The sequence below is a fragment of the Eschrichtius robustus genome, chromosome 13 (genome assembly GCF_028021215.1).
Source record: "Eschrichtius robustus isolate mEscRob2 chromosome 13, mEscRob2.pri, whole genome shotgun sequence".
In the NCBI taxonomy this organism is placed as follows: Eukaryota; Metazoa; Chordata; class Mammalia; order Artiodactyla; family Eschrichtiidae; genus Eschrichtius; species Eschrichtius robustus.
The window spans coordinates 86,922,168-86,948,850 of NC_090836.1; the positions used below are offsets into that span (position 1 = coordinate 86,922,168).

At 36.8% G+C, this 26,683-nt stretch overlaps 1 protein-coding gene across 1 annotated transcript in view; it reads right to left on the reverse strand.

Annotated features, from left to right (window-relative positions):
- WASHC3 (WASH complex subunit 3) overlaps window positions 1-18,307 on the reverse strand; it is a 68,169-nt gene extending 49,862 nt beyond the window's left edge. Inside the window, exons 1-5 of the mRNA XM_068560260.1 lie at window positions 18,206-18,307; window positions 17,513-17,611; window positions 6,824-6,889; window positions 4,798-4,905; window positions 610-720 (exon numbers count right to left, since the gene is read on the reverse strand). Of these exons, the coding sequence (XP_068416361.1) occupies window positions 610-720; window positions 4,798-4,905; window positions 6,824-6,889; window positions 17,513-17,611; window positions 18,206-18,256 (435 nt within the window). The 5' untranslated portion in view covers window positions 18,257-18,307. The remainder of the gene's footprint in view (window positions 1-609; window positions 721-4,797; window positions 4,906-6,823; window positions 6,890-17,512; window positions 17,612-18,205) is intronic.
- Between the last annotated feature and the right edge of the window lie 8,376 nt (window positions 18,308-26,683).

Consider the following 26,683-nt stretch of genomic DNA (forward strand, 5'->3'; position numbering starts at 1 on the left):
CAGCTAGCTCCTTTAACTACTGTAATAGGACTTTCTACAGGAATGAAATTAACTTCTGCTGTTATAGAAGAGCAAATATTGTGTTGTACTTTTTTGCATCATACCATGTAATGATTTCTTAGAAAAAATACATATTCTCAAGTCATAATATTAAAAGCATTACCTTACATGGCCAAGTGACTTATGCTCTTTTCTATGAACCAAACTATTGACAGGTGAAATTCAGAATAAAAATACACAAAAAACCATTTGTGTTAGCATACAGGAAATTAAGCTAAAGCCATACAATTTACTAAGTGAATAGTCCACTTTCATTCCTCTATCTGATACATCCAAGATTTACAAAGATTATGTAAAGCAAAAAATTTACATAAATCTATACTAAGCTATGTTAATTTGAAGTGTGAGGTCAGTTTTAATTAGAAAGATTTGACTTCTGCTTACTCTTTATCAAGGCGTTCATTAAACATAGAAAAGAAGTAAGAGAGTAGAAAACTTGGTCACTCGGTTTAGCAGATTTCTCAGATTGAAAAAATAACAATGAAACCTCCAGGGTTAAGAATTTCAGAGGAGGCTGCTAGACAGAGAAGACAGACCAAATTAGCTTACCACTTGAACCATTTTGAGATATCTGGCATATCTTGGATCCTTGGCTACAGTTAAGATATTTTCTGGTGTTACTTCAGTTTCCTGTGGTCCAGAGTCTTGCAAACTGTTCGGCTGTAGAGAGTATTGCATATAAATCTTTAGACAATTCACAAAAGGGGTCCGTCATGTTACTTAAAAGGGATGTTTCTTTTTATAATTCTAAAGTAATCAATATCAGAAAAAAATCATATTTCTAAATTTACCAATAACTTAATTATGGGATATATGTTTCCAAATATTTACAAATACTTAAATATGATTTCAGAGGAAATTATACTTAATATCAACACTATATTGTTCCGTAAAGATGTAAATATATTCATGGCATTAAAAAATTAGAATTCTGCTTTACTTGTCCCAAGTGCTGATATAAAACATGAATTATTGAATGGACCTATTATTTTAATAAAACTTTTAATAAAGCTAATAAAGCTATCTGATTTGTCAACTGTTCAACTGTAGCGGACAGAAAATTGATTTTCTGGGTATCTATACCGTCTACACAATTATATTCCTCATTCATTGAATAATCTTGTTCTAAGTGGATACAGCTATTCTAACATCTTTAAAGGCAATGCCTGGAGAATCTGTGGAAGAGAAACCCATTTCTCAGACAAAATTATGTTTTTATATATTTCAGCTACTGATGAAACTATTAACATTATAAAAATTACTACTTATAATGAAGAATACTGGGGAATGGTCTTTATGGACAAAAATGTTTTTATCATATAGGCAGTTCTCAACTTTGCATGGTACGATGTTAACTGAAACTTGTCCATATTGGAACCCTATCTTCACTTAAGTGCAAAGCTAGGACTGTCTATATACAGTTCTTGATTTTTCTATCAACCTAAACATTTAGAGTAAGTCTAGTTAGTGAATTCTCACTCACTATCTGTATGTTAGCATTAAGAGTAAGTTCCTTAACTGAATAAAATCAATTTTATGTCTACATATCTATGCTGAAATGTAAATAAATCAAAAAAAATCTTTAAGTATTCATAGTTTTTAGAATATGAATTGTATGTTAAGGTTTTTCCTCAGATAATTCAAATATAAATTAAATCTCTTTTAAATGCTGAAGCAAATAAAACATCCAAAAATCCTTTAGGTTACTCCTGTTATATGACAGTGTCAAGTGTACAAAACTGTGCACGCATGTGTGTGTGTATGTGTGTGTATATATATATTTATATACACATTCATCTGTAAAATACATAATTACAAACTGTCCAAAACATTTAATTAAATAAAAAATTCAAACAAGACCCAAGTATGCTTTTATAAAAATAGGGACAATAAACTCATACAGTAGCACAATGGAGCAAATGATAATTACATATAAGACCAATGGATTTTAAAACTCAGCCTTTAACTTTGGCCTAATAACTAAGACCTCAACAAGGTTTAATTATATCAGGTCTTACACCTTTGCTATTTGAATGACTCAAATCCTCTATCATACTTCTCAACTGTCCTTCATTTTATTCTCAAATTAATCTCAATCTGCACAGTTGGATGTTCTATTGTGAGTAATGATAAGATCTGAACCATGAAATTAAAGTTGCAGAAAAATCAGCATGCAAACCTTGGGTCTTTGACTCATATATATCAATAGATTGGAGAATGCAATGAATGGATGATTAAAAAAAAAGTTCATGATTATCCTTTATCTGATAAGTGAGTTGACCGTAATGTCAATGGAAATTCTGTGTTAAGCAATACTTCAGTCCATTTCAAAACATTTTACATAAAATATACCAACTAAAAACAATGGAGAAGAAATTAAAAAGTTGATTTCAATATTAAGAACATGCTGAACATGCTGATTTTATTAATCCAATCAAGACACAATTTTAGGACATTTTTAAAACTCAGGAAGCCAATAACACTTCATAAATTCTCCAAATGAATTAATATACTATTTTTAAATAAAACTGCCAGAATATCAGGTCATTCTGAATTTTAGATAATTCAGTTGTGATTACTCATAATCAATTTTTTGAGACCTTAAATAGGCAAGACCAACACAACTGCGTAAGTTTTAAAATACACATTATAGATGGCATGCACAATAATACCTGGAAAAATTAATATTAAAAGTTAGATACCACTTTAGAAATTTATAGAAACATATGACAGTTAGTATCCTCCAAAGAATAATTACTAGGTAGGGTGGAAACATTTAATATTTTTTACACATGCCTTGTTCTAGAGAAAGGATGGTCCATCTTTAACTGAAAAAACCTTGTGAAGTTAAACTCCTCTAAACATCTGGATTTACTCTTGTATATTATATATATTCCAGTGGCCATCATAATGGAATTTGTTATATTAAGTGGATGTTTAATTTTCTAATATCTAATTATTAAGTAAATGGTCATCTAATTCATTCCCCAAATACATAATATCTCTAAATATATGGCTTCTCCCACAGGGCCTTGCACCACATGTACTCAATATGTTTAACAAGTTCAACACAGGTGCTGGAGACAGTGCAGTGTAGCATATAAGAGCTAGGATTCTTGACACCAGATTGCCTGGGTTAAAATTCCAGCTCTTACTGTTTGACCTTCAGCAAGTTACTTAACCTCTGTGTACCTCATTCGACATATCTGTAAACATAGGGCTGTTGTGAGAATTGACTTAATTTATAAAAAGCACTAAGCATGCCTCACACAGTAAAAAACCTTTACATGTTTAGTTATTATCATCATGGTCAACACCATCATGATCTAAAAAATATCCTGTGAAAAGTACCTCCAGGTACAAATGCAGAATTCCATATAGATAGGAAGTCTGCTTGTTTGGTATTACTTGTTAGACCACCATTTTAGTGATTATTTTATTTTGGATTTTAATACCTCACTGAGATACACTAGAGATTATCTGTTCTTGAACAACAAAGAATTTTTATTTCTTGAAATAAAAAGTCATATAAAATTTAAATTTATACAGAGCATAAATGAACATTAAGACATAAGAAACAAACACAAAGCATGGGTCTTACTAGGATGTTGATTTAAACAAATCAACTCCCAAAACACACTTTTTAAGACAACCGGTATTTCTTAGATCAGGATCTCTCAAATTTCAAGAGTCTACAAGTCACATAGGAATCTTGTTAAAATGCAGATTCTGATTCCGTAAGTCTGGGGTAGAACCTGAGATCCCGCATTTCTAACAAGCCCTCAGGTGATTCTGAGGCTGCTGGCCCACGGAGCAGACTTCAGGCAACAAGGAGTTAGATATTACCAGGGAATTATCGTTAATTATATTGTATATGATAAAGGCATTGTGGTTACACAAGAAAATTTCAGAACTTTTCACAAGGAATTATACAGGGGTGAAATAACATGATGCTTGGAATTCACTTCAGTAAGTGACAAAAAAAGATGAAGCATTTGCAACAAAATCTTAACTGGTGGGGGCTTCCCTGGTGGCGCAGTGGTTGAGAATCTGCCTGCCAATACTGGGGACACGGGTTCGAGCCCTGGTCTAGGAAGATCCCACATGCCACGGAGCAACTAGGCCCGTGAGCCACAACTACTGAGCCTGCGCGTCTGGAGCCTGTGCTCCGCAACGGGAGAGGCCGCGACAGTGAGAGGCCCGCGCACCGCGATGAAGAGTGGTCCCCGCTTGCCGCAACTAGAGAAAGCCCTCGCACAGAAACGAAGACCCAACACAGCCAAATAAATAACTAAATAAATAAATTAAAAAAAAAAAAAAATCTTAACTGGTGAATCCAGGTAATGGGCATTTGGGTATTCATTGTACTATTCTATTTTTGTTCACGTTTGAAAGTTTTTATAATAAAACATTTAAAAGATACATTTCTTACAAGAACTAAGAAAAAAATTTCCATAGTGAACTTGAAGAAAACAATTATATTCAAGATTTTTCCTAGTTCTGTATAGGTTTTCTTTTTCTTATAGGCAAGAAAAATATTAACTTCAGGAAGCCCTTCAAAATAACAAATGAAAAGCTAATAACTTTTTTTCAAACTTCATTTTCTATCTTAAAGTTTAAAATATTACTATTCAAAGTGTTACATTTTTATTTAACTTCTTTCTTCAAACCTGCTGATTAGGTCTATTTGGTTCAACCAAGATATCTGCTCATGTTTCCTGGAACTTAAATACTTACCTGTGATTGCTCTGAAGTGGTTTCAGAATGTGTTTCATTTGTGATCCTAGTGACACTTACAGGAGATACTTCAAATGTGACATCATCTAGCCCTGGGATAGATGACAACTGAGAAAAGAAAATTCATGTTGGTATATGAGGCTAATATTAGGTTCTTGAACACTAAGTTTCTAAGTGTGTGTGTGTGTGTGTGTGTGTGTGTGTGTTTTAAATAGTTGTCTTAAGTTTTTAAGCCTATAGAAATAGGTTTATAAAATCTCATCTTTGGTTGAAATTCTCCATGACATAAACTACTTAAAAGTGAAAGGCATTCACAAATAAAATATTTTTGAAGAATTTCTCACCAATCTAATTTAGCATATCACCATTCTTTCTCAGGAATTATTTTTAAAATCTAAGGAATCCTAGTGTAAGGAATGAGAGCATGGGATTTGGAGTCAGATTGCCTAGGTCTAAGTCACAAAATATGTGACCTTGTGTAAATCGTCCTAGGCCTCAATTTTCTCACTTGTAAAGTGGGGATAAGAAAACTTACCTCACAAAGTTGTAAAAAGATTTTTATTAAACATATTTTGTTACCCCTCAAAAAGTGCTTTGTAGCACATTTTAAGTTTGAATAATCTGGGAAATGAGAAAACTCTTGCCACATTTTAATGTATGATACAGCTTATTCCTTTTTTTTCTTTAGTAACATCACTGAATGCATTACTACATAATGCATTACTAAAATGCATTATTTTTCATACACAAAAAATGAGCATGTTGTCAGTGGTTAAGCATTTCAGGTTGGATTTGCAAGATCCATGCAAACCCTCTTTTCTGATTTCATCCTGATATCAATAAATATACATTTGTCAAATGTTTGGCTAACTTTGAGGATTAACTCTATGGCCATGGAAAAAATTAAGTTTAATCTGTCCATATGGCAACTTAACTTGTGACCTTGAACTCTAACTTAAGGATTCCACAAACATTAAAATAATACACATATTCATTATAAAGAATAATGAAAAACCAATGGTAATAAGATCTGAAGCAGCAATATTCATTGAGAACTGTTGATTGATGACAGTATTTAGCACAGTGGCTATGGCCCAAATAGTTTCAAGTGGGTATGGCTACTAAGAGACTATCTTGAACATGTTCAAGGCCAAGTATCCTAAATTACAAGCTAAAGAAATGTTCTGAGGGAAATACAGTGGCTGAAGTCCACAGGAAGATGTAGAAAGTACAAGCTAGACATTCTGATCCTTACGTTAAAAGATATTAGTCATTTCACTTCCTTATAAATATTCAATACATATTTTTTTCAGATCAAACTTTTGGATAAAAGGACAAAGTCACATATGTATAGCTGATTCACTTTGTTATAAAGCAGAAACTAACACACCATTGTAAAGCAATTATACTCCAATAAAGATGTTAAAAAAAAAGACAAAGTCACAAAAATATACTAGCATCTCCATTATTTTATATACAAGAAAAGCACACAAAACCTGCAAGCTTTCAAATCAAGACAACCTTCTATTTTTGCTTTTATAAGATAAAAAGTTATCTTTTGTAACTTCTGACATCAAAATTGGTATTCTTTACTTTAGCATTTAATATATTTACAAATGGAAAATAGGTGATATTTTCTCCAAATTTTGCTCTGGAGACATGTACAGTTTTACATAATTTTTCCTGTGTTATCAATGATTACTATTAAGATAATTGTGAGTTTTCCATCAAATGAAGTAAACTATGTAACAGTTCAATTTGTTAACATGTTACTCATTATGCTTTTGATTCAAATAATGAAAGAAAACCTTGACCCACGTGTACATTTAAACAGACTCAGTGGTTCATAATGAAGATCATTTCCTTTGCAATTATAATAAATTAAACAAAAGAACACACTGCACCACTTCACAGATGCAGGAGCTAAATTGAATTCATTTCTAAATGCAATTAAAGTTAAGTGTGACTGAGACAGTTGGTATATGTAGAGCAAAGTTTATCCTATAAATTATTCAGAAATACAAACCTTTGCATCTAAAATATTGAGAGTTGTTTCAATTTGCTGGATACGAAGAGAAAGGTCTGCCAGTTTCTGGAAAAGAAAGATTAGAAACAAAAGAATGAAGTCCAAAGGGAAAAAAAGAAAAAGAAAAAAAAAGAATAAAGTCTGATTAAAATAAACCGTTAACAAGGATAACAAATGGCCGATTTGAAAATAATAAAAACTATGGTTTAAATATTTGTGATTTTGTAATATACTACCCTCTTATTTATATGAGTAAGAATGAGAACTCAAGTATTCTATTAACTTCATTAGCATGCTTCATGGTTATTTTATAAAGCTGTATTCACAGAAAAGAAAAAGTTACATTTTCAGCCTTATCAAACTCATTATCAGAGCCATAATCAATCATTGGGACCAGAATGTAAACTCCTCTGAGGACAAAGGTTTTTATTCACTGTTATACCCCTAGTACCCAGAACAGTACTGGACACTTAACAGAAGCCTAATAATTATTTGTTGTTGAATGAAGGAATTCTTCACAGAACACAAGAATAAAAATTAGCCCAAAACAGAATGGAACAGGATCTGCCTTTATAAATTACTTAAACACATAAATATATACAATTAGTCCCAAATACAAACTTTTCAAGTTTGAAAAGTAAAAAAGGATGAAACTGTAAGATGAGTAGGTAATGTTGGAAAGAACTAAAACAAAGAGAAAAAATAAGAAAGAATACTAAAAAGCAAAAGGAATCAACCTACCATCAAAATCCAAGATAAACCAGAACCAAGAGCTTACCATGCTCTAGTTATTCTGTAAAATTAAATTAGCCTTATATATACTCCCACACAAATAAAAGTAACATCATAAAATATGATCCATAAGAACATTTATTTAAAACTCCCTCATCCTAAACATTATTAGTGACACAGCCTACAAGCAGTTGGCCAGTTTACTAGTTGGCAGATGTGCAGCATTCTGATTGCTTTCTGGGATATTATCAAGATCTTGACTAACTCATAGCAGAATTTTAACACCCCAAGAAATAATCATTTTGCCTGTATTTAGAGGGGGAGAAAACTGAAAGCAACCATAGAGTAGTTAGTACTTCTTCACAAGACACTTATTTTTTAGATGAGCATTCTTGATATCTACAAAGATATAATTTAGAAATAAAACATTAGAATCTAGTTTTAATGGCATTTGACGTAAAGTTTAACCTTGATTTCTAGGATTTGTTTACATAAGGCATTGATACAAATATAAACACAGGCTTATAAAACATCATATGGATAAATTCCTCTGCAAATTATACATGTTTTCCTGAAAATCACGGAAATTAAATTTTGACAAATCAGTCATTGAATTCACTGCAGAACCTTAGTAACTGCAGAAATCCCACAGCAAGCTAATTTGTAAAATGAATGATAATTTCTAACTTATTTTAAAATGCATACATTGTTTTGATTAAAATAAGTGAACACATAAAAAGAAAAAATGAATTAAAAATTCATAATTAATATATAAATATATATTATAATTAATATATTACATAAATATGTAATATATTAATATATTTATATAAATATGTACTTTTAAGCAATAATCATCATCACTGTAAACATTTGAGCATTTACCTTAGTATGCTACACTGTATATGCAAGTATCATTTGAAATCTCACACCAAGTCTATGAAGTAGAAACTATTATGATGCCAATTATTTTGTTGATGTGGACCATTTTTTTAAAAAATAAATTTATTTATTTATTTATTTATTTCATTTTTGGCTGCGTTGGGTCTTTGTTGCTGCGCACGGGCTTTCTCTAGTTGCGGTGAGCGGGGGCTATTCCTCGTTGCGGTGCGCAGGCTTCTCTTGTTGCGGAGCACGGACTCTAGGCTCGCAGGCTTCAGTAGTTGCAGCATGCAGGCTCAGTGGTTGTGGCTTGTGGGCTCTAGAGCGCAGCCTCGGTAGTTGTGGTGCACAGGTATAGTTGCTCAGCGGCATGTGGGATCTTCCCGGACCAGGGCTTGAACCCGTGTCCCCTGAATTGGCAGGGGGATTCTTAACCACTGCGCCACCAGGGAAGTCCCTGTGGACCATTTTTTAAAGTCTTTATTGAATTTGTTACAATATTGCTTCTGTTTTATGTTTTTTGGCCGTGAGGCATTAGGGATCTTAGCCCCCCGACCAGGGATCAAACCTGCACCCCTTGCATTGGAAGGCAAAGTCTTAACCACTGGACCTCCAGGGAAGTCCCTATGATGCCAATTTTATTTTTTACTTAATTAATTAATTAATTTTTATTGGAGTATAATTGCTTTACAATAAAGTGACTCAGCTATATGTATATATATCCCCTCCTTCCCCCTCATCCCACCGTCTAGGTCATCACAGAGCACCAAGCTGAGCTCCCTGTGATACACAGCAGGTTCTCACTAGGTATCTATTTTACACATGGTAGTGTATTTTTGTCAAAACTAATCTTCCAATTCATCCCACCCTCCCCTTCCCCCCTACCCGTGTCCACATATCTGTTCTCTACATCTGCATCTCTATTCCTGCCCTGCAATTAGGTTCATCTGTACCATTTTTCTAGATTCCACATATATGTGTTAATATGCGATATTTGTTTTTCTGACTTACCTCACTCTGTATGACAGACTCTAGGTCCATCCACATCTCTAAAAACAACCTAATTTCGTTCCTTGTTATGGCTGAGTAATATTCCATTATATATATGTACCACATCTCCTTTATCCATTCATCAGTTGATGGACATTTAGGTTGTTTCCATGTCCTGGCTATTGTAAATAGTGCTGCAATGAACATTGGGGTACAAGTGACTTTCTGAATTATGGTTTTCTCAGGGTATATGCCCAGTAGTGGGATTACTGGCTCATATGGTAGTTCTATTTTTAGTTTTTTAAGGAACCTCCATACTGTTCTCCACAGTGGCTGTATCAATTTACATTCCCTCCAACAGTGCAGGAGGGTTCCCTTTTCTCCACACCCTCTCCAGCATTTATGGTTTGTAGATTTTTTGACGATGGCCATTCTGACCAGTGTGAGGTGATACCTCATTGTAGTTTTGATTTGCATTTCTCTTTTAAAGATGAGAAAACTGAGTCTTTATACAAGTAAAATAATCTGAACTCAAACACTCCAACTCCAGATACTAAATATTTTTGAAAGAATTTCAGCTTCTTAAAGCATGATGCCATAGACTCCGGGTGTTGATGTGTCAATGCAGACTGTAACAAACTGATTGTAATAAATGTACCATGCTGGTGGGGCATGTTGATAATGGGGAAGGTTGTGCACAAGGGTTGGGAGTGGGCGTCGAGGAATAAATGGGAACGCTATACTTTCTGCTCAATTTTGCTGTGAACCTAAAACTGCTCTAAAAAATAAAGTTTAATTAATTTTTTTAAAAAGATGGAAAATTCCTGAGTATTGCATAGATATAATTTTTGTTATTCAAAGCTAATAAATGATCAACCTGCTTCTCACTAAAACTAAGATGCTATTGTGCTGAATACTGGGAATCAAATTTTTCTGATCAAATTTCCTAAAATAGATGCTATTTATCTGGAATTATTTAAAAAGATAGGTATTAACATTTTTTTCAGGATTAGATCATAAATTGTCTTTAAATGGATACTCAAGTGTTCACACAAGATAGGCTAAGGATTGAAATACTAGTCTTAGAAAATAAAGGAATAAGGATGAAAATGTTTATTCAGAAAACTACTTGTTGATAAGGAAGATTAAAGAGGCTTGGGAAAAAAAAGTTATACTTTCCAGAGCAGTAATTCCCAGTTTTTTTTGGATGCAGATTCATCTGGTATGTCAATCTTTTGCTTCGGCACTCATTTTACCTACTTTCATCTACTATTATCAAAACCTCACCAAAATGAAATGACCTGGTTTTTTAATAAAACAAGATTATATGAATGATTTATTCATGCAAGACATGAAAGACACTGATCTAAGCATCAATATATTTTAATTAGTTATAATTTATCTGAATATTCTTGATATCTAATCTAGAAACAACGGTAATTGTGAAGTCTAAAGAAATCTGAAACAACTGTAATTTAATAAAAAAAAGATCTGTGCTTTCTATTGGTGAGAGTCATAGGTCCTAATACTACTGTGATTTCTGTTGACCAAATTTAAAGAAAATGTGAAATTTAAGTTAAAGGTAAAAAAATATATATACATGATTTTTTTCCCCCATCCAAGTTCATGTACCCCAAATTTAGAACCACTATGTAAATGATTTTCTGAAAATCAGATCAACAAAAGGCTTTTCCTCTTGGCTAGGGAAGATCTTTGCTGTGGATAAATCATGTTTTTTAAATTAACCATAAAGCTATTATCTATCTTCTCTAGAGCTGGTTTTTGAGAGTCTAAATATTAAATATGTTACCTGTTATACAACTTAATGCTTTAATAAAGGATATATTACTATATCACGATTTTGAGTTTTTAAGTATGTAATTGGTATCTTTTGTAATCCTACACATTTTATTTTATGAATTTAAAAACATTAATTTCATTTCACTAGACTGCCAAAGGATCCATGGCACAATTAAGAACCTCTGCTTTTCAAAGATTATTCAGCATAATAAATGTTTTTGAGTCTGTTCCCATGTAATTATTGCTATAACACACATAAATATGTACTTTTTAGAAAGCCACTGTCACTTGACAAAATACACCTGGCTTCATTTATGGGCTGCTGAAGCTCATTTCTAAGATGTTTATGTTTTCTGCATTTTCCTTCTAAACCCCTAGACCACCATAAAGTAGGTTTCTCAACCCTGGCTCTATTGACATTTTGGGCTGGATAATTCTTTGTTGTAAAGGGCTATCCTGTACACTACAGGATGTTTAGCAGAATCTCTGACCTCTACCCACTAAATGCCACAAAAACTCCCCAGTTGTGACAACTAAAAACATCTCTAGGCATTGCCAAATGTCCCCTGGTTGAGAACTACTACTCTGAAGTGTAGATGACCACGGATATATTATAAGTAACACGATCAATAACAGTAACTGTCCCTACCTCTGAAAATTTCAGCAGAGAGCAAATAGAAAGGTAACAATCTTTCCCATCCATTTAACCATCCATCCTCTTTATAAGGATTTAAAGCAAACCTGAAATACCTTGATTTGAGACAAGAGGGGAAAATACAAGGTATCTAGTTTGTCAGATAAGTTGAAAACTTCTTGATGCATCCATCAACCGCCTATTCCTAAGGCAGTGCATTTTATTGAAGAGAAAAAAAAAGACGAAGTATGGAGTTAACAGCTAAACATGAAAAAAAAAACCACTGTGGTATTTCAGGTTTGTAAAATATCCAATTTGCATATCCAGTTCTTTAAAAGAGAAACAGTATTTTATTTTTTATTTTTTTTAAATTAGTTAATTAATTTATTTTTTTTTGGCTGTGTTGGGTCTTCGTTTCTGTGCGAGGGCTTCCTCTAGCTGCGGCAAGCGGGGGCCACTCTTCATCGTGGTGCGCGGGCCTTTTACTGTCACGGCCTCTGTTGTTGCGGGGCACAGGTTCCAGACGCGCAGGCTCAGAAATTGTGGCTCACGGGCCTAGTTGCTCCGCAGCATGCGGGATCCTCCCAGACCAGGGCTCAAACCCGCGTCCCCTGCATTGGCAGGCAGATTCTCAACCACTGCGCTACCAGGGAAGCCCCAAGAAACAGTATTTTAAATTAATGGATCTCTTGGTATACCACTTTCGGTTGAATATGTCCTGGAAACCAGAGAGGGAAGCAATCCACGGTTTTACTAAGCTTCATCAGACACTTAAACCCAGCAGTTGTAAAAGTTATAAAAGCAGTTGAAAAAGTTGTAGCAGAAAATAGGGTTTTGGGCTTCCCTGGTGGCTCAGTGGTTGAGAATCTGCCTGCCAATGCAGGGGACACGGGTTCGAGCCCTGGTCTGGGAAGATCCCACATGCCGCGGAGCAACTAGACCCGTGAGCCACAATTACTGAGCCTGCACGTCTGGAGCCTGTGCTCCGCAACAAGAGAGGCCATGATAGTGAGAGGCCCGCGCACCGCGATGAAGAGTGGCCCCCGCTTGCTACAACTAGAGAAAGCCCTCGCACAGAAATGAAGACCCAACACAGCCATAAATAAATTAATTAATTAATTAAAAAGAAAATAGGGTTTTAAGCAAAACATTATTTGGTTGAAGGTTAAGTCTGATGGTGGGCTTAAAAACTGGATGTAGTTTTTTTTGGGTCGTATGAAAATTCTCAGCACTTTTTGCCTGTACTTAAAGATTTTTTAAAAAAGAAACATTTTAGAATATTTAAAAAATGACTAAAACCCCAGTATTCTAGACATGTTACAAGTCGGAGTCAAAGTAACACACCTGACTGCCCTGTTTATTGATACTGAGTACTTTTAACTTTAAGCTTCACAATAAGGTTAAATTTCTGCTCAGTCTTATCTGTGCTATGCACAGAACTTGTGTCGTCCTCCATTTAAAATCTGCAGTCCCAGTGGACTTCCACAAGATTTTGCTGATAAGGGCCAGAATAGAAATGCTTACTGGAGACTTGTGAGGGAAGAAGAGATGACCCTAAGTAACTCTGCCACTTGGGTCTGATTCAACTACTTCCCTTTCTCTGTCTTCTAACTTTTCTCCTACCTTGGTTCTAGTCATTAGAAGAGTTACAAAGTGGCTCAGTATCCAGAAAGTTTTTAAAAAGCTACGTTCTTCACTTTTCTCTTTCTCAGAGAACTTTAAAACAGGTATTAGTGATGAAGAAAGAGCCCTAGCAATTGGTTTCAAATTTAATTCCCATTTGAGTTTAGCTGTGACTGAAGTTACTGTTTGGGTTTGGTTCAAACCAGATTATGTGAAAAAAACAAAACCAAAACCAAACCAAACAAACAAAACACCCCCAAATCAACCCCCACCCCTCAAAAAAAAAAACCCAAACCCACCCAAAACAAACCAAAACCTACCAGGTTTTCTTTTTCCTCCAGTTCACTTCCAGTTCAAAAAGTAATAACTGAGGTTCATTTTTTATTGAGGGAAACAGAGTTGTTTTGGTTCTTGTTTAAGGCTTTAACTAAACAAGGACCATAGGTCTAACAGGTGCTATAAACAAATAACAACCCATTTTGGAAAACTACATTGATCTTAACTCAGGAGAAAACGACACTTCGTGTTTGAATACCTATATTATATCCTTGGAATTTATCATATCAAAAAGACATTATATCAAGTAGACATGGCATAGTAAAGAAGAGAATACAAATCTAAAAACTAAATTTTGAAATAGCTTTAAAGAAGACACTGCAGTCTCTCCCTTGAAAATGATGTAAATATGCATCATACTCAGATCAGATGGTGCAACAGAACAGAAGACTGAGACAGTTTTGTTTTTACCAGTTAATAGATCAGAGTTGGAATCCCAGCTTTTACTTTCTAGCTGTGGGACTGTGGGCAAGTTAGAGCAGCTACTGCAGCCATAAATACTATGCACTCAAATACATGATGAGTGAATGAACAAATGACTAAGCAAATGATTTAAGCCTCTCTACATCTCAGTTTCTGTATTTCTAAAAAAGAGATAATTGGACCTCTCTCAAAGAGCTCGTCTGTGATGATTAAATACATGTAAAGCACTTAGTACAATGCCTACCACAGAATAAGCACACAATAAATATTAGTTATTGTCATCACACCAAGTATTGATAAAAAGTCTACAACTGACATAAACATCCAAACTGCTACAATATGAATTCTAAATAATGAGTTACAGTTAACCCTAGATTATCATCCATTAAGGAGAAAAAGGCATAAGCTACCTTTAACTTTCATGAATTTTTGATCAACAAAATTTTTTCTAGAGTTCAAGGAAGAAATAGGAAATAGTGATATAGTCAAAACAGCCAACTGGGGCTTCCCTGGTGGCGCAGTGGTTGAGAATCTGCCTGCTGATGCAGGGGACACGGGTTCGAGCCCTGGTCTGGGAAGATCCCACATGCCGCGGAGCAACTGGGCCCGTGAGCCACAACTACTGAGCCTGCGCGTCTGGAGCCTGTGCTCCGCAACAAGAGAGGCTGCGATAGTGAGAGGCCCGCGCACTGCGATGAAGAGTGGCCCCCACTTGCCGCAACTAGAGAAAGCCCTCTCACAGAAACGAAGACCCAACACAGCCAAAAATAAATATTAAAAAAAACAAAAATTAAAAAAAAAACAGCCAACTGTTTTGTGGGGTAGTGGAGAGAGGAATAGAAGGGGGGAAAGAGTGAATCACGAGGCTTTGATAATGCATAAGCAATCAATAAACAAAAGACAATTATTATATTTGATCTAGTCTTCAGCAAATAACACTCACTCCCCAGGCACTGAAAACTGTTAGGCCCTACAAAGGTGCGGGGCTATCCCTACCTCAGGGCAGCTCTATGAAGCTGCTTTCACAGATGTGTTTGTTGGTTGTTTTGTTGTTGCTTACTTTTTAAACTGGAGATGAGAAGTATGGGGATGGAGTATTCGCCCTTCTCTGCTAACAATCCTGGAATAGTCTCTCTCCAGATACTTCTCCACTCCACCGTGGTATACAAAGTGAAGGGCTAAATCCTTGGCTTACTGCTTTTCAGTCAGTCAATTCTTTATGCCATTTATAGAGGCAGCAGTCCAAGATAAAACTCAGGGAAGCAAGCACCTAGACTCTGAGCTTGTTAGATAAAAAATATTGACTTGAGCCCCTTACTCTATCAATCATCATATCACATTTCAATTTCTTTTGTTTTAATGAGAAGGCAGAAGTGATTTTGACAACTAAACAAAAACAACAGCTGCAACCTTATACAAGTTAAAATAGTTTTCCTGTCTCCATGCAGTTTTTATTAATATATCTAACAAAAACTATACGCTAAGGCTCTACCTCATATTATTTATAAGACAGAATGAACTGAATATTGTTTGACTCAACTGTGAATTATCTCATTTTCCCCCATTCTCCCTATTTTTTTGGGGGGTGTGTTGTTTTATTTTATTTTATTATAAATTTATTTTATTTATTCACTTTTGGCTGCATTGGGTCTTTGTTGCTGCGCGCGGGCTTTCTCTAGTTGCGGCGAGTGGGGTCTACTCTTCGTTGCAGTGCGCGGGCTTCTCGTTGCGGTGGCTTCTCTTGTTGTGGAGCATGGGCTCTAGGCGCATGGGCTTCAGTAGTTGTGGCTCGTGGGCTCTAGAGCGCAGGCTCAGTAGTTGTGGCGCACGGGCTTAGCTGCTCCGTGGCATGTGGGATCTTCCCAGACCAGGGCTCGAAACCACGTCCCCTGCATTGGCAGGCGGATTCTTAACCACTGCGCCACGAGGGAAGTCCTATTTGCTTCGTTTTAAAAAATTAATCACAGGACTTTTATAATAGCTTAACAAGCATCAGTTAACAATAATTAAACTGACAAAAATTGGTATTCACTAGTTTAACTTCTTGAGAACATTCCTATTGTGCCAATCAAAATGCATCTGGAATGGAGATACATCATACATTGTACAAAAAAGTAGGAGACTGGCTAGGACTGGGAAGTCTCTGGGTATTCTCAGGGTATTTCCTGCAGCAGGCCTTGACTTCTGAGTGAAATCATTTTAATTTCTGTATAAAGCATCCTTGAAAGGGTATTTAGCTTTAAATGGTCACTGAACTTTTGTAAAGTAGAATTTGCAAGCCTACAGAGAAATACTATCATACCAGTGTGGGGCTTTTCTCTAGTCTATGGACAGAGCACAGTCAATGATCTTCTTTAGTATTCAAGTATGTGTATGTATCCTGTTCCTAGTACACAAGAAATGTCCCCAATGACAACAATCTTGACTCCCACACTTTTTAGGCAGCAACCACCCCTCTATGAACAGTCTCTATTCAAGGACTTGATTGTGGAGGATACTCAGTCAAATGGCAAACAGTAACTTCAGCACGCAGGAAGTTCACGACACCAAAATGGAGCCCTAAGGTTTAACATGATCCTCAAGTGGTAAAGAAGACTGATAAAGGACAACACCTTTTGGTTTCAGACGACTGTTGTTCTATTTCCTTGTCCTCTTTCTCCTTTCTTAAACCCAATTTCAACCCATGCTTCCCATTTTCCTCCCCACTCTCTTGTTTAGCTTTTTATAAGACAGGAGTCCCTGGATCTGGTACCTCACCTGTAACTGGGTTACTTAATCCTTATTTCACAAGTCATTTGCAGAAAGTATTTTTTTTTAATTTCCATAATGATATTTGATGCCCAAGTTATGTTTCTAGGCTACCTCCCCATCATCTTCTGGATCAAGCAATGTAAAATAATTTTAATATAAACTGAAACTGAATGTATACTTAAAATGTAATCTTTGGGGTAAGAGAAACATAACCAATTTCAAAATAAAAGATGTCTTTAACTGTGAAATCTTGGAATCCCTTTTGCTTTCTTTAACCACAATAAACCTTCCTGAACTATTTCACAAAGTTTCTAGAAAATTAATTCAGCAGAGATGGGCTGTAGAAATGGTGGTAAGAGAATCAAAGAAGATTTAAGGTATGTTAACATAATAACTGGTTGACAAGAGGTTATGGTACATGAATACATAGACTGTAATTCTTGTTTCACTCATTTGTTACCTTCAGAAGTGCAAGGTGACATCTGGGCTACTCACTAAACGAGTATCACAGGACCTACCTCCTCACAAACTGTAGAAAATCGGTTGAGGAACTGTACAGTGTGCACCACAAACTGGTTTAGAAATGCCACCGTTCTTTTCTGTTGAATAGCTGGCACCTGTGTCACGTAAAAATAAACATGATCCATACAGGAGGAACGTACACCGTGCTATCCCCTAAATATTAATAATAACGGGGCGTTTTGCTGTGTGAGATGAGTTACTGAAAGTACTGCCAAGAGTCATTAACTTGTTTTCCTAAACTGTAGGGGTGAGGTGTCCGAAGGTGACAGAGGCTGCAAAGTTTGAGAATGGGCTCTGGATTCACAGGTGTGAACTTTCGCAGGTAAAGGAAACACACAGAAACACACGAAAAACTCAAGGGCCGAATAAAAGAGGTAGGGTTAGAGGTCGGAACCGGCCCGTGTCGCCAGCGCTTCACCCTTGAGGATAGGGACTCGTGACCCGGGAAGAGAAGGCTGGGAGAGGCAAATTACCCCCGCCCCCCTCAGACAGCTCGGGAGGGACCCCTTTTTAATGTGGACTGAGGGACTCTCCCTCCCGAGAGAGGTGGAAGATAGGCCCAGGCCAGGGTTGAGCAAAAAGAGACACGGGGCGGGGGGGGGGGGGGGGGGTAGGTCTCTCTGGGAACCCGGCGTCCCTTCCCCATCCTCCTCCCAGGTCGCCGAAGTCCAACTCCTTCTTTTACAAACCTTAGTCAGGTCTATGCCTGACCCCATGAGAGGAAGCCCATCCTCATCCATCTCCTCAGCGGGCGGGGGACCCAAGGCTCACCCACAAACCCCTCCCCGCCCCGGCCCGCCCCGCCCAACCCGGTAATAGCGTCCGAAATCCTCCCCTAGTCCCCGCCTCCCGGGCCCTTCCCGCCGGAAGGAAACGCCTCCCCCCGCCAATCACTCGGCGGCTCCCGGGGAGCCCGCCCCTTCGCACGGCAGTCTGGGATTGATAGTTCTAGCTCCGGATTGTGACGTCGAACGAGGGGCGTCGGGTGCAGCAAGGCTGCAATCACAGCAAAATCTTAAAAAGCCTCTCGCCCTGCCACCCCACCCGCAAAAAAGTAAAGCATCGCGTCTGTTTGAGGTTATCCCTGCTTAGTCTCTTCTGCTATATACGCAGCTAATTCATTCGTTAATCAAAAAAATTTATATACATATATATATATTTTAACCGATTAAGTGCCAGATACTCTGCTAGTCCCTGTGGTGAATACAGACTGAATCAGATTGAGCATATGTATCTACCTAAAGAACTACAGAAACATTATCCTCAGTCGGACAATTGACAAAAATGTTTTTTCAAAGTGGTTTGGGTTCTTAAAAAAAAAAGACAAATGCAATGCTATAAGATGTAATTTCTAGTTAATAGAAAAGTGGGAGTGTCCTCTGCCTCCTAGGATCCGTGTTGATTACTGTTCATCAGTCATCCATAGCTTCTGACAGCAGCGCCACTCACAACTTAACTGAAATTCCAGGGCTGTTAAAAACAATCTATAGCTAGAAGTCTTGGTCAACTGCCAGAAATCCTCTGAAATATATACTCCTTCCTCCAGGCTCTCTCTCATTGGATTTCACTTACTATAGTGAATTTTGGAGACAAAACAAGTAAATTGTAATGAATACTGATTTCAAAGGGCAGAGACTTTAAATGCCACCTGCATATATCCATTAAATTTTAAAAGTTTTAAGAATTTTTGAATCGTTATCTTTCTTTTCATAGCAGATAACAAGAAAATCACTAATTTTATCATGAATCAGTTCTTGGGGGGTAGGGGGGTGGGGAATGATGATCATTGGCTTCCTATGGGTTTTTTCCTGCTCTGCTTCAGGATGAACAGTTAGAGGGGTATAGTGTTGGTTCATAATAGTGGGAAAATAAATTTAAATGTCCCCTATCCCTGCTACACCCATCCCTCAGGAGTGATACAAATCATCTATTGGGACTTGGTTAAGTAAAGGAATTCTAGCCTAGTTATTCATTCTAGGCTAGTTATAATCTAGCCTAGTTAAGAAGCCATTGTTTCAGGCTCCTCCTTTTAATTGTGCCTTTCCTAACTTCACTCTGAAAGTTGGGTTATAGGCTTATGTCCTCTAGGCAGTAGACAGGATTCCTCCCTAAAAAGTGGACTACCTCAAGAGAAGAGATCTGAAGATATTTACAGTTAGGGGGTCCCCAATAAAACAGCATATAACCTAATGACTAAGGAAGCCTGCTTTCTTTAAGGGGGGTGGGGAAATGTCCTTCTGCTGCGTTGTACCCAGGGATTTTAATTTATGGAGATGACTGAGTGATGACAGAGAGGTAATTGCCATTGAAAGAATGTGTTACATTTCCCAAGAGAAGGGGACCTACCATGCCACACAAGGCCATAGGGGAAACACCAGATTTGGGTTAGGAGGCAGACAGAGGCAGGAACCAGGGGAAAGCCTAGGCCAGATCCTTTACTGGAATTTCTTTGGGAAAGGCAAGTCAGGGCAGGAGAAACAGGTGAAAATTGGCTGGTATGAATGATTCCAGTGGGCTTTGGGGCATAAGAGTTGTCCCTGTTGTCTGTACCTGGCCCTTGGTTGATTTAGGGCAGTGGAAATATTGGCTTGATGTAGGAGAGTTTAGATAAGGAGGTGGTTGGGGGTAATGGGCTGGATTGGTTGGTTTGCATATGAAAAACATGCTTCCAAGTAAATTGTTTGACTATCTTGGGGAATTAGCTAGCCCTGGGAGAGGCAGTCTTTCCCAGGGTCTGTAAGTCCCCAAATGCCAGAGCTTCAGGGATACAGAAATTAAGAAAATATAGTTAATATAACTGTTCCTGTGATGAATAGATGCTAAAAAGACAATTACAGAATCCAAGAAAACACAGAACACTCACCCTTCAGTATGTGACCTTTCAGGTAATAGTTTCAGCAAGGCACCTCACTCCTAGGTGTAGAGTCTCATTCAGTTTCTCAAGAAGGGATCAGAGGGGAAGGAGTAGCTGCCTGGCTATGCAAACCATGGGGAAGGTATTTGGGAGGGAGAGTCTGATTGTTCTAGGAGGGACAGTCGTCTTGAAGAAGGATCTTATTTCCCTGTCCAGGGACTGAACCTAGCCGCCAGTCTACCAGGGGCTATTGGCTAGAAGCAAAGTTCCCTGATTCTTACCCCGTTGGAAAGCAAAAATATTTCAAGGAGGCAAAAACTGCAAAACAGGTACAAAGTTTATTATTAGAGACACAACACACAAACTATTTAAGTCAGAAGCAAGGGAGAAATACACACCCAGAAAGAAAGTGTGTGGGTGTCCCCCCCCTAATGAGGAGCAGCACAGTAAAGAGGTGATTTAAATCACATAGGACAGTCCTCCCGGGTCTTTGTTTATCTTTGGCCAGTTATGGTGTTTCTTTTTTCACACGTGACTGGTCTTAGGACCCTCCCCAAGATGTCTGTGCAACTTTTTGCTAAGATGGATCCCACCGCAGAGGCCTGTGGGTGCATGTCCACAAATATTATGGGGTGGCGCCCCCTCCCTTTTTGACACCTAAGGAGCCTTCCTGCACATGTGTAGACAGGGAAGTTTTCCTTGACCTCGGGAGCGGGCACCTTATCTCTTTACTTTAGCAGAGTTCAGCTTCTGCCACTAGCTTTGTCCTTGGAGTGTCTGGGTGAGAACAAAGCTTCAATTTTACTCCACTGGACAACCACCAGCTGTCTGGCCCAGAGGCCCATCTATCTCCCACCTCATAATCATTCCTCATCCAGACTCTCAATCAAACCTCTTGTTTTAATAACCCCTAAAACATTGTGCCCCGCTTTAGAGGAACTGGTGCCCCTCCCAAATCCAAGTGTCTTGTAAAGTGCCACTTCTCTTAATCCATATAAAGCTCCTTGCTTTCATCCCTCATTTGATACCTAGCACATTGTGACCATGTGGTATTGCCAACCTATTTGTAATTTCTTTGAGATTAGAGGCCAGTTTCCATTTTATATTCCCTTATACCTATTACAGAGCCATGCACATGATAGATAGCAGTATCTGCTTATTTTTAAGTTAAGAATTTATTATAGGGAATTCCCTGGCAATCCAGTGATCCAGTGGTTAGGACTCAGCGCTTTCACTGCTGGGGCCCAGGTTGGATTCCCTGGGGTTGCGGAACTAAGATCCTGCAAGCCTCGCAGCGTGGCCGGAAAAAAAAAAAAAGAATTTATTATAAGAGGGAAATATTTATTTATGGAAAACATAAAGAAAAAAGCATAGGAAGGAAAAATGTCACCCACAATCACTCTTCTTGGAACTAACCGTTACTATTTTTATAGAGCCAGGGTATTTTATCTTGAATTCACTGTCAGATTTTTTTCCCCATTGGTGGGGGTATAAATGAGGTGGGCCTCAGTCATTTGCTTTGTACACCTTCTGTAGTACTCTGTCCTCTTCATAGAATAACCCTCTCCATTTATTTAAAAAAAAAAAAAAAAAAAGCAAATGATGCCACTATCAGCTGCTTCCAATTAACCTCCTCTGGCAGTTTCCGTAAATGACTCAGCACCTGGACTCCTTAAAGAGGTCAGGTTATTTTGAATCACAACCTCATAAAATCACTTAACGCTACTCTGTAGGTTCAATATAAACATTTCTTCCTGTAGCCTTGTTTCTAGAATTCAAAATGATCATGTTAGAACCTTTCCTATTACCTTTTTATTTATTTTATTTAATTAATTTATTTATTTTTTGCTATTACCTTTTTAAAAATGACTGGGCCGGAGAGTGTGAGCCAATTAGACTAGGAAGGTGGTTCACAATATTTTCCAGTATGAGAAGCCCTTTTTAATAGAAAAAAATTTGAGGAACCCCAGATGATTGTGGCTCGATATTTAATATTCATTGAACAAATACATACACATTGTTGAGGATTTAAAATGGGAATATTAAATGGAAATGGGTTAACTATATTGAGAAATTCATCTTAAAATCCCAAATTTTCATTCAAAGATAGTATTTCACTCGTTTTTATTTTCCAGGCCAGGTTCTATTAGTTTTCCTATAATATATTGCTTTAGAAAATCTTGCCTTTTACTTTTTACATAGGCAGGAATAATTAAAGTATTCTGGCTTTCATCTGAACTAGAGCCAAACCTGTGGTCACAAAATAGATATTGAGATGACAGGCACACCTTGGCATGAGGGAACTTTTTAACCCTCTCAAGATTCTGACTGAGATCTTCAAAAGCCACTGTCTTTGAACTGGAGGGAAGGGTTCATTGGCAGGTTGATTCCTCCTACTACCTGTTAATGGGTGTTTTAGGGGAGGAAGTGGGGAACGGCAGGACGCCTGAAGTCAACGTCTGCTAGAATTATGTGGGCAGTTTGGTCTGGGGGCAGTCTATGTTATCTCAGGACCCCAGGAGTTCATGGCTTCAAAGGAATAAGAGGATTGTGATGGTGGTAATATGACTATTGAGAAACCCTTTCAATAATATCATATCTTCCCAGTTATTTGCCATCAACAGGTTGGGACCCAGGTTTTATAAAGATTATACACACATGTAAACACAGCTACTGTGGTAGGTGGGTGGAATGATAGGGAAAGGAATAGGTCAAAAACACTGACAGAATTCCAGAACTGCTCCAAGGGTTTGGGGTTTAATGTATTTGGTGGGGAGGTCCAGGATGGGGTGAGACTTCTGAAGTAGCTGTATATAAGATCAGGTCCTGTACTTGCTCAAAATTAAGTGCCAGGGAAATCTTACTAGAACTCTATGGATTTCAAGTCAGGGATGCTTGCACAGATGTTCTCCATGGTACATCAATTTGGAGAGAAATGCAACATTAGCTGTTCACAACACAGCTTGAGACACTTGTGTCCAACTCTCAGGAGAATCAGCCCTACAGAACATTTAGCAAAGTATTTAAAATTCCAGAGAGTCTAAATCTTAATGGGAACCCCCCGCCCCCTTTTTTGTAGGCTGGAAACCAAAGTGAGCTAAGCTATTATACAATTATTACGATAAAATATACCTGAGTTATTTTATCTGTAATAAGTAAACATCTAGTTTTCATTAGTACTAGTGGCAGAAAGAACCAGCAATTAACCAAAGAAGCATTAAAGGAAGAAAAGATGGTAGAAAGTTCTTTAAAAAGTAACTTATATTGGTCTGGTTTAAACTTAATGTCAGCTAAGAAATTCATTTCTTACAGTTATAGTTTAAGTAAAAATGAACCAAAATGAACTAATTTGTTTAGACAGTTTCTACCTGCTTTATCACCGCAGTATAATTTATCATTAGTTGCCTCTGGCTTATTTTAGAGGTTAGTTGTCTGGGGCTTATTTCCTTTATACAGTCTCAAAAACAGAGATTTCCTAAAACAGGATTAGAAAGCTCTTCTTGAGATGGTTGCAGAGATTAACCTTAATTTTGGCCAAAGTCTAATCTTGTCTGGATTTGGCTCAGTGATAAGACAACAGCTGTGTTTATAAGAAAGATCAAAGTTTTGTGTTTAACCATCATTAGAAGCGGAGAGACCAGCAGCATTTATTGTCTTTTACTACAAAGGAAGGAAATAGGCACTCAACTCAATATAGCACTAAAAAATGCAGTTGGTAGAAACGCTTATTTCATACACCTTTAAATCTATTGGGTTACTCAAATTGTTTGCAAAGGCTGAGAAACCTGGTGGCCCTCCCCTTTCACTTACCATTGTTCATATGGATTTTATAAGCTCATATAAGTGTTACAAGTCCCAAGGTAGTGTATTCTGTTAAAAATTAGTCGAGAAGGCATACAACTTTATAACAAAGACATGAGTTAAACAGAAATAAGCTCATCCAAAGAAATTTCCAGGCAAACGTAATTTGATCCTCATAAGGGCAACAATTGTTTTTACTAAGGTAGTTCAAAGAACAGCTGAAAAGGTCAGCAAGAAGATTCAAAGCTTTTGATTTCCCATGAAGTCTGTGTCCATGCATGCAAAAGAAACTGGTTGAGTTTGAGTAATGGATATGTCATCAAATGTGTATTCGATTTTGCTTTTGTGAAATGAGATCCTCAAAGCTGATATCCTAATTATTTTGTTGTGTTACTGCGCTTAGTGAACAAATGGTTGCTATAAATTAAAGCCATGTTAATAATAACAACAAAACAAAACTACCTATGTTTTATATGGCATATTTCTTTAAATGTATAATCAGAAACAAATGTGAGCTGTTTTGAAATTCTTTTCCAATGCCTTGTTAAAAATAAATGTTTTCGAATGAGCAAGGTGTTAGATTAAAGAAACAGAGTGTTCTCTCCTGTCCCTGTTGTTGAGCATACCAACAGCTTAATAAAGATATACTGGAACAGAATGCTGCTTCTGAGGACCTGACCAGGCTCTTACCAGGAATATGTGGAAATGGACCATCATAATGTTCATTTTTACTTTAAAATATTTTATTTGGGCCCAGAACTAAGGGTATTACTGGTATGGTCTAAAGTTGGGTTAAACTGAGTTTAACTTTTTGAGCTACAGAAAAATATGGGGAATAATTTGGAGCAAATAACTTTTTCTCTCTTCAGAAATTAGTCTTGGGCACAATACTGTCTCATAACTTCCCAATCAGCATTTCTGGGATAATGTCAGATTTTGGACAATTACAAAAAACCAGACACAAATGTGCAAACCAGATTTCAATTTCTTCTCCACTGACATGAGATTTAAAACAGCAACAGGAACATTTCTAGGTCAGTGTCAATATGTAGTCACAAATTACCAAAGTAAAACAAATTGGCGAGCATGGGTGTGCGATTTTGTGTTTTTGGCATGGGAGAGACATTGAAATATTCACAACATACAAGCCAAATCATAAAAATAAAACGAGACTTATGATCCCATCATTTTGAAAGCATAGATTTAGTTCTGACATCTTGCAGATTTGTGATATCCTGACTTTTGCTTCAACAGTCCTAAATAACACAAATTTTAGAACATAAGCACAACATTTTTTTCTTTCTAAAATGTTTGTAAGTGAAGCAATCCTGAGGAAAACAATTTCAACAGAAGAAAAACCTCTTAGGCATATTTATAAACAAACAAGGAAAAACTACAACACACAAACACACACACAATCAGATCTCATATTATTTATCAGGAATTAGAAGTGATGACCAATAATTACTTCCCCATTAAACATTTCCTCCTGTTTCAGTCTAATTTAAACATAGTTATCTAAGAACAAAGTTTACTAAGGAAAAAGAATATCATTATACCATTTAAAGTAATTGAACACACTAAAGTTTAGCAACAATGTAGAAGCTGGAAAATCATCAGATAGCCTGTATATGAGATCTAAAGAAAGGAAGGTTAGAATTCTCAATGCTTACTCAGTATAAAATGTATACCACTCCTGAAACTAAGAGCTAAAGACATTCCTCTCATTTCTTGAGACTGTCTTATCTCAGTCACCTTAATTTACAAATGTAACCACCATTTTCCCTCTTTGAGGGTAACAATTCCTGCCTCTCTTTGGCATAACTGTATTTACAGTTTTTTTCCCCACTTGTCCCCTAAGACAGTAGCTCCACTGGGTAATTTCATCAGACAACTTTTATAAACCTTTTCCCAGAGGATTTCCTAAATACCCAAATACCCAAGCCCCAACATACTCACTTCTCCAATCTCCATTCCTAAGCCCACTCAATTCCTAAGTCAACTTTTCTAAGTGTAAGACAATTTTCAAATATACTGGCCCAATTTGTCACTTTTGAAATACACCCTGAAATGACAAATTCTTACAAATTATTTGCCCCTTCTTGATGCTTTTAGGGTTTCTGTCCCATCACAGAGACTGTTAAAGGGAACCACGTCAAAAGTCCCTCACCTTTGCCTTAAGTTCAAAATCTGCTTATGAAGGGGTAAAAGAAAATATTTTTAATATTTGGTAATAGTATTTTACTGTATTAAATAATTAACTTGGGAATTGCTATGCTGTACAATATTTCATCTGTAATTTAACAAATGCAACAGTTTATACCAAACATCTACATGATTACAAAATTTTACTAAATTAAAAAAAAATTACCTGCAGCAATTCCGTAGCTCTTCAAGATAATTTTGATTTCATAAGATACTTATTTAAGACATCTTATGAATAGAAAACTTGAGTAAAAAATATTTATTGGCATTATTAATTAAAAATAAATTTCCAGTTCTTCAAAAACAA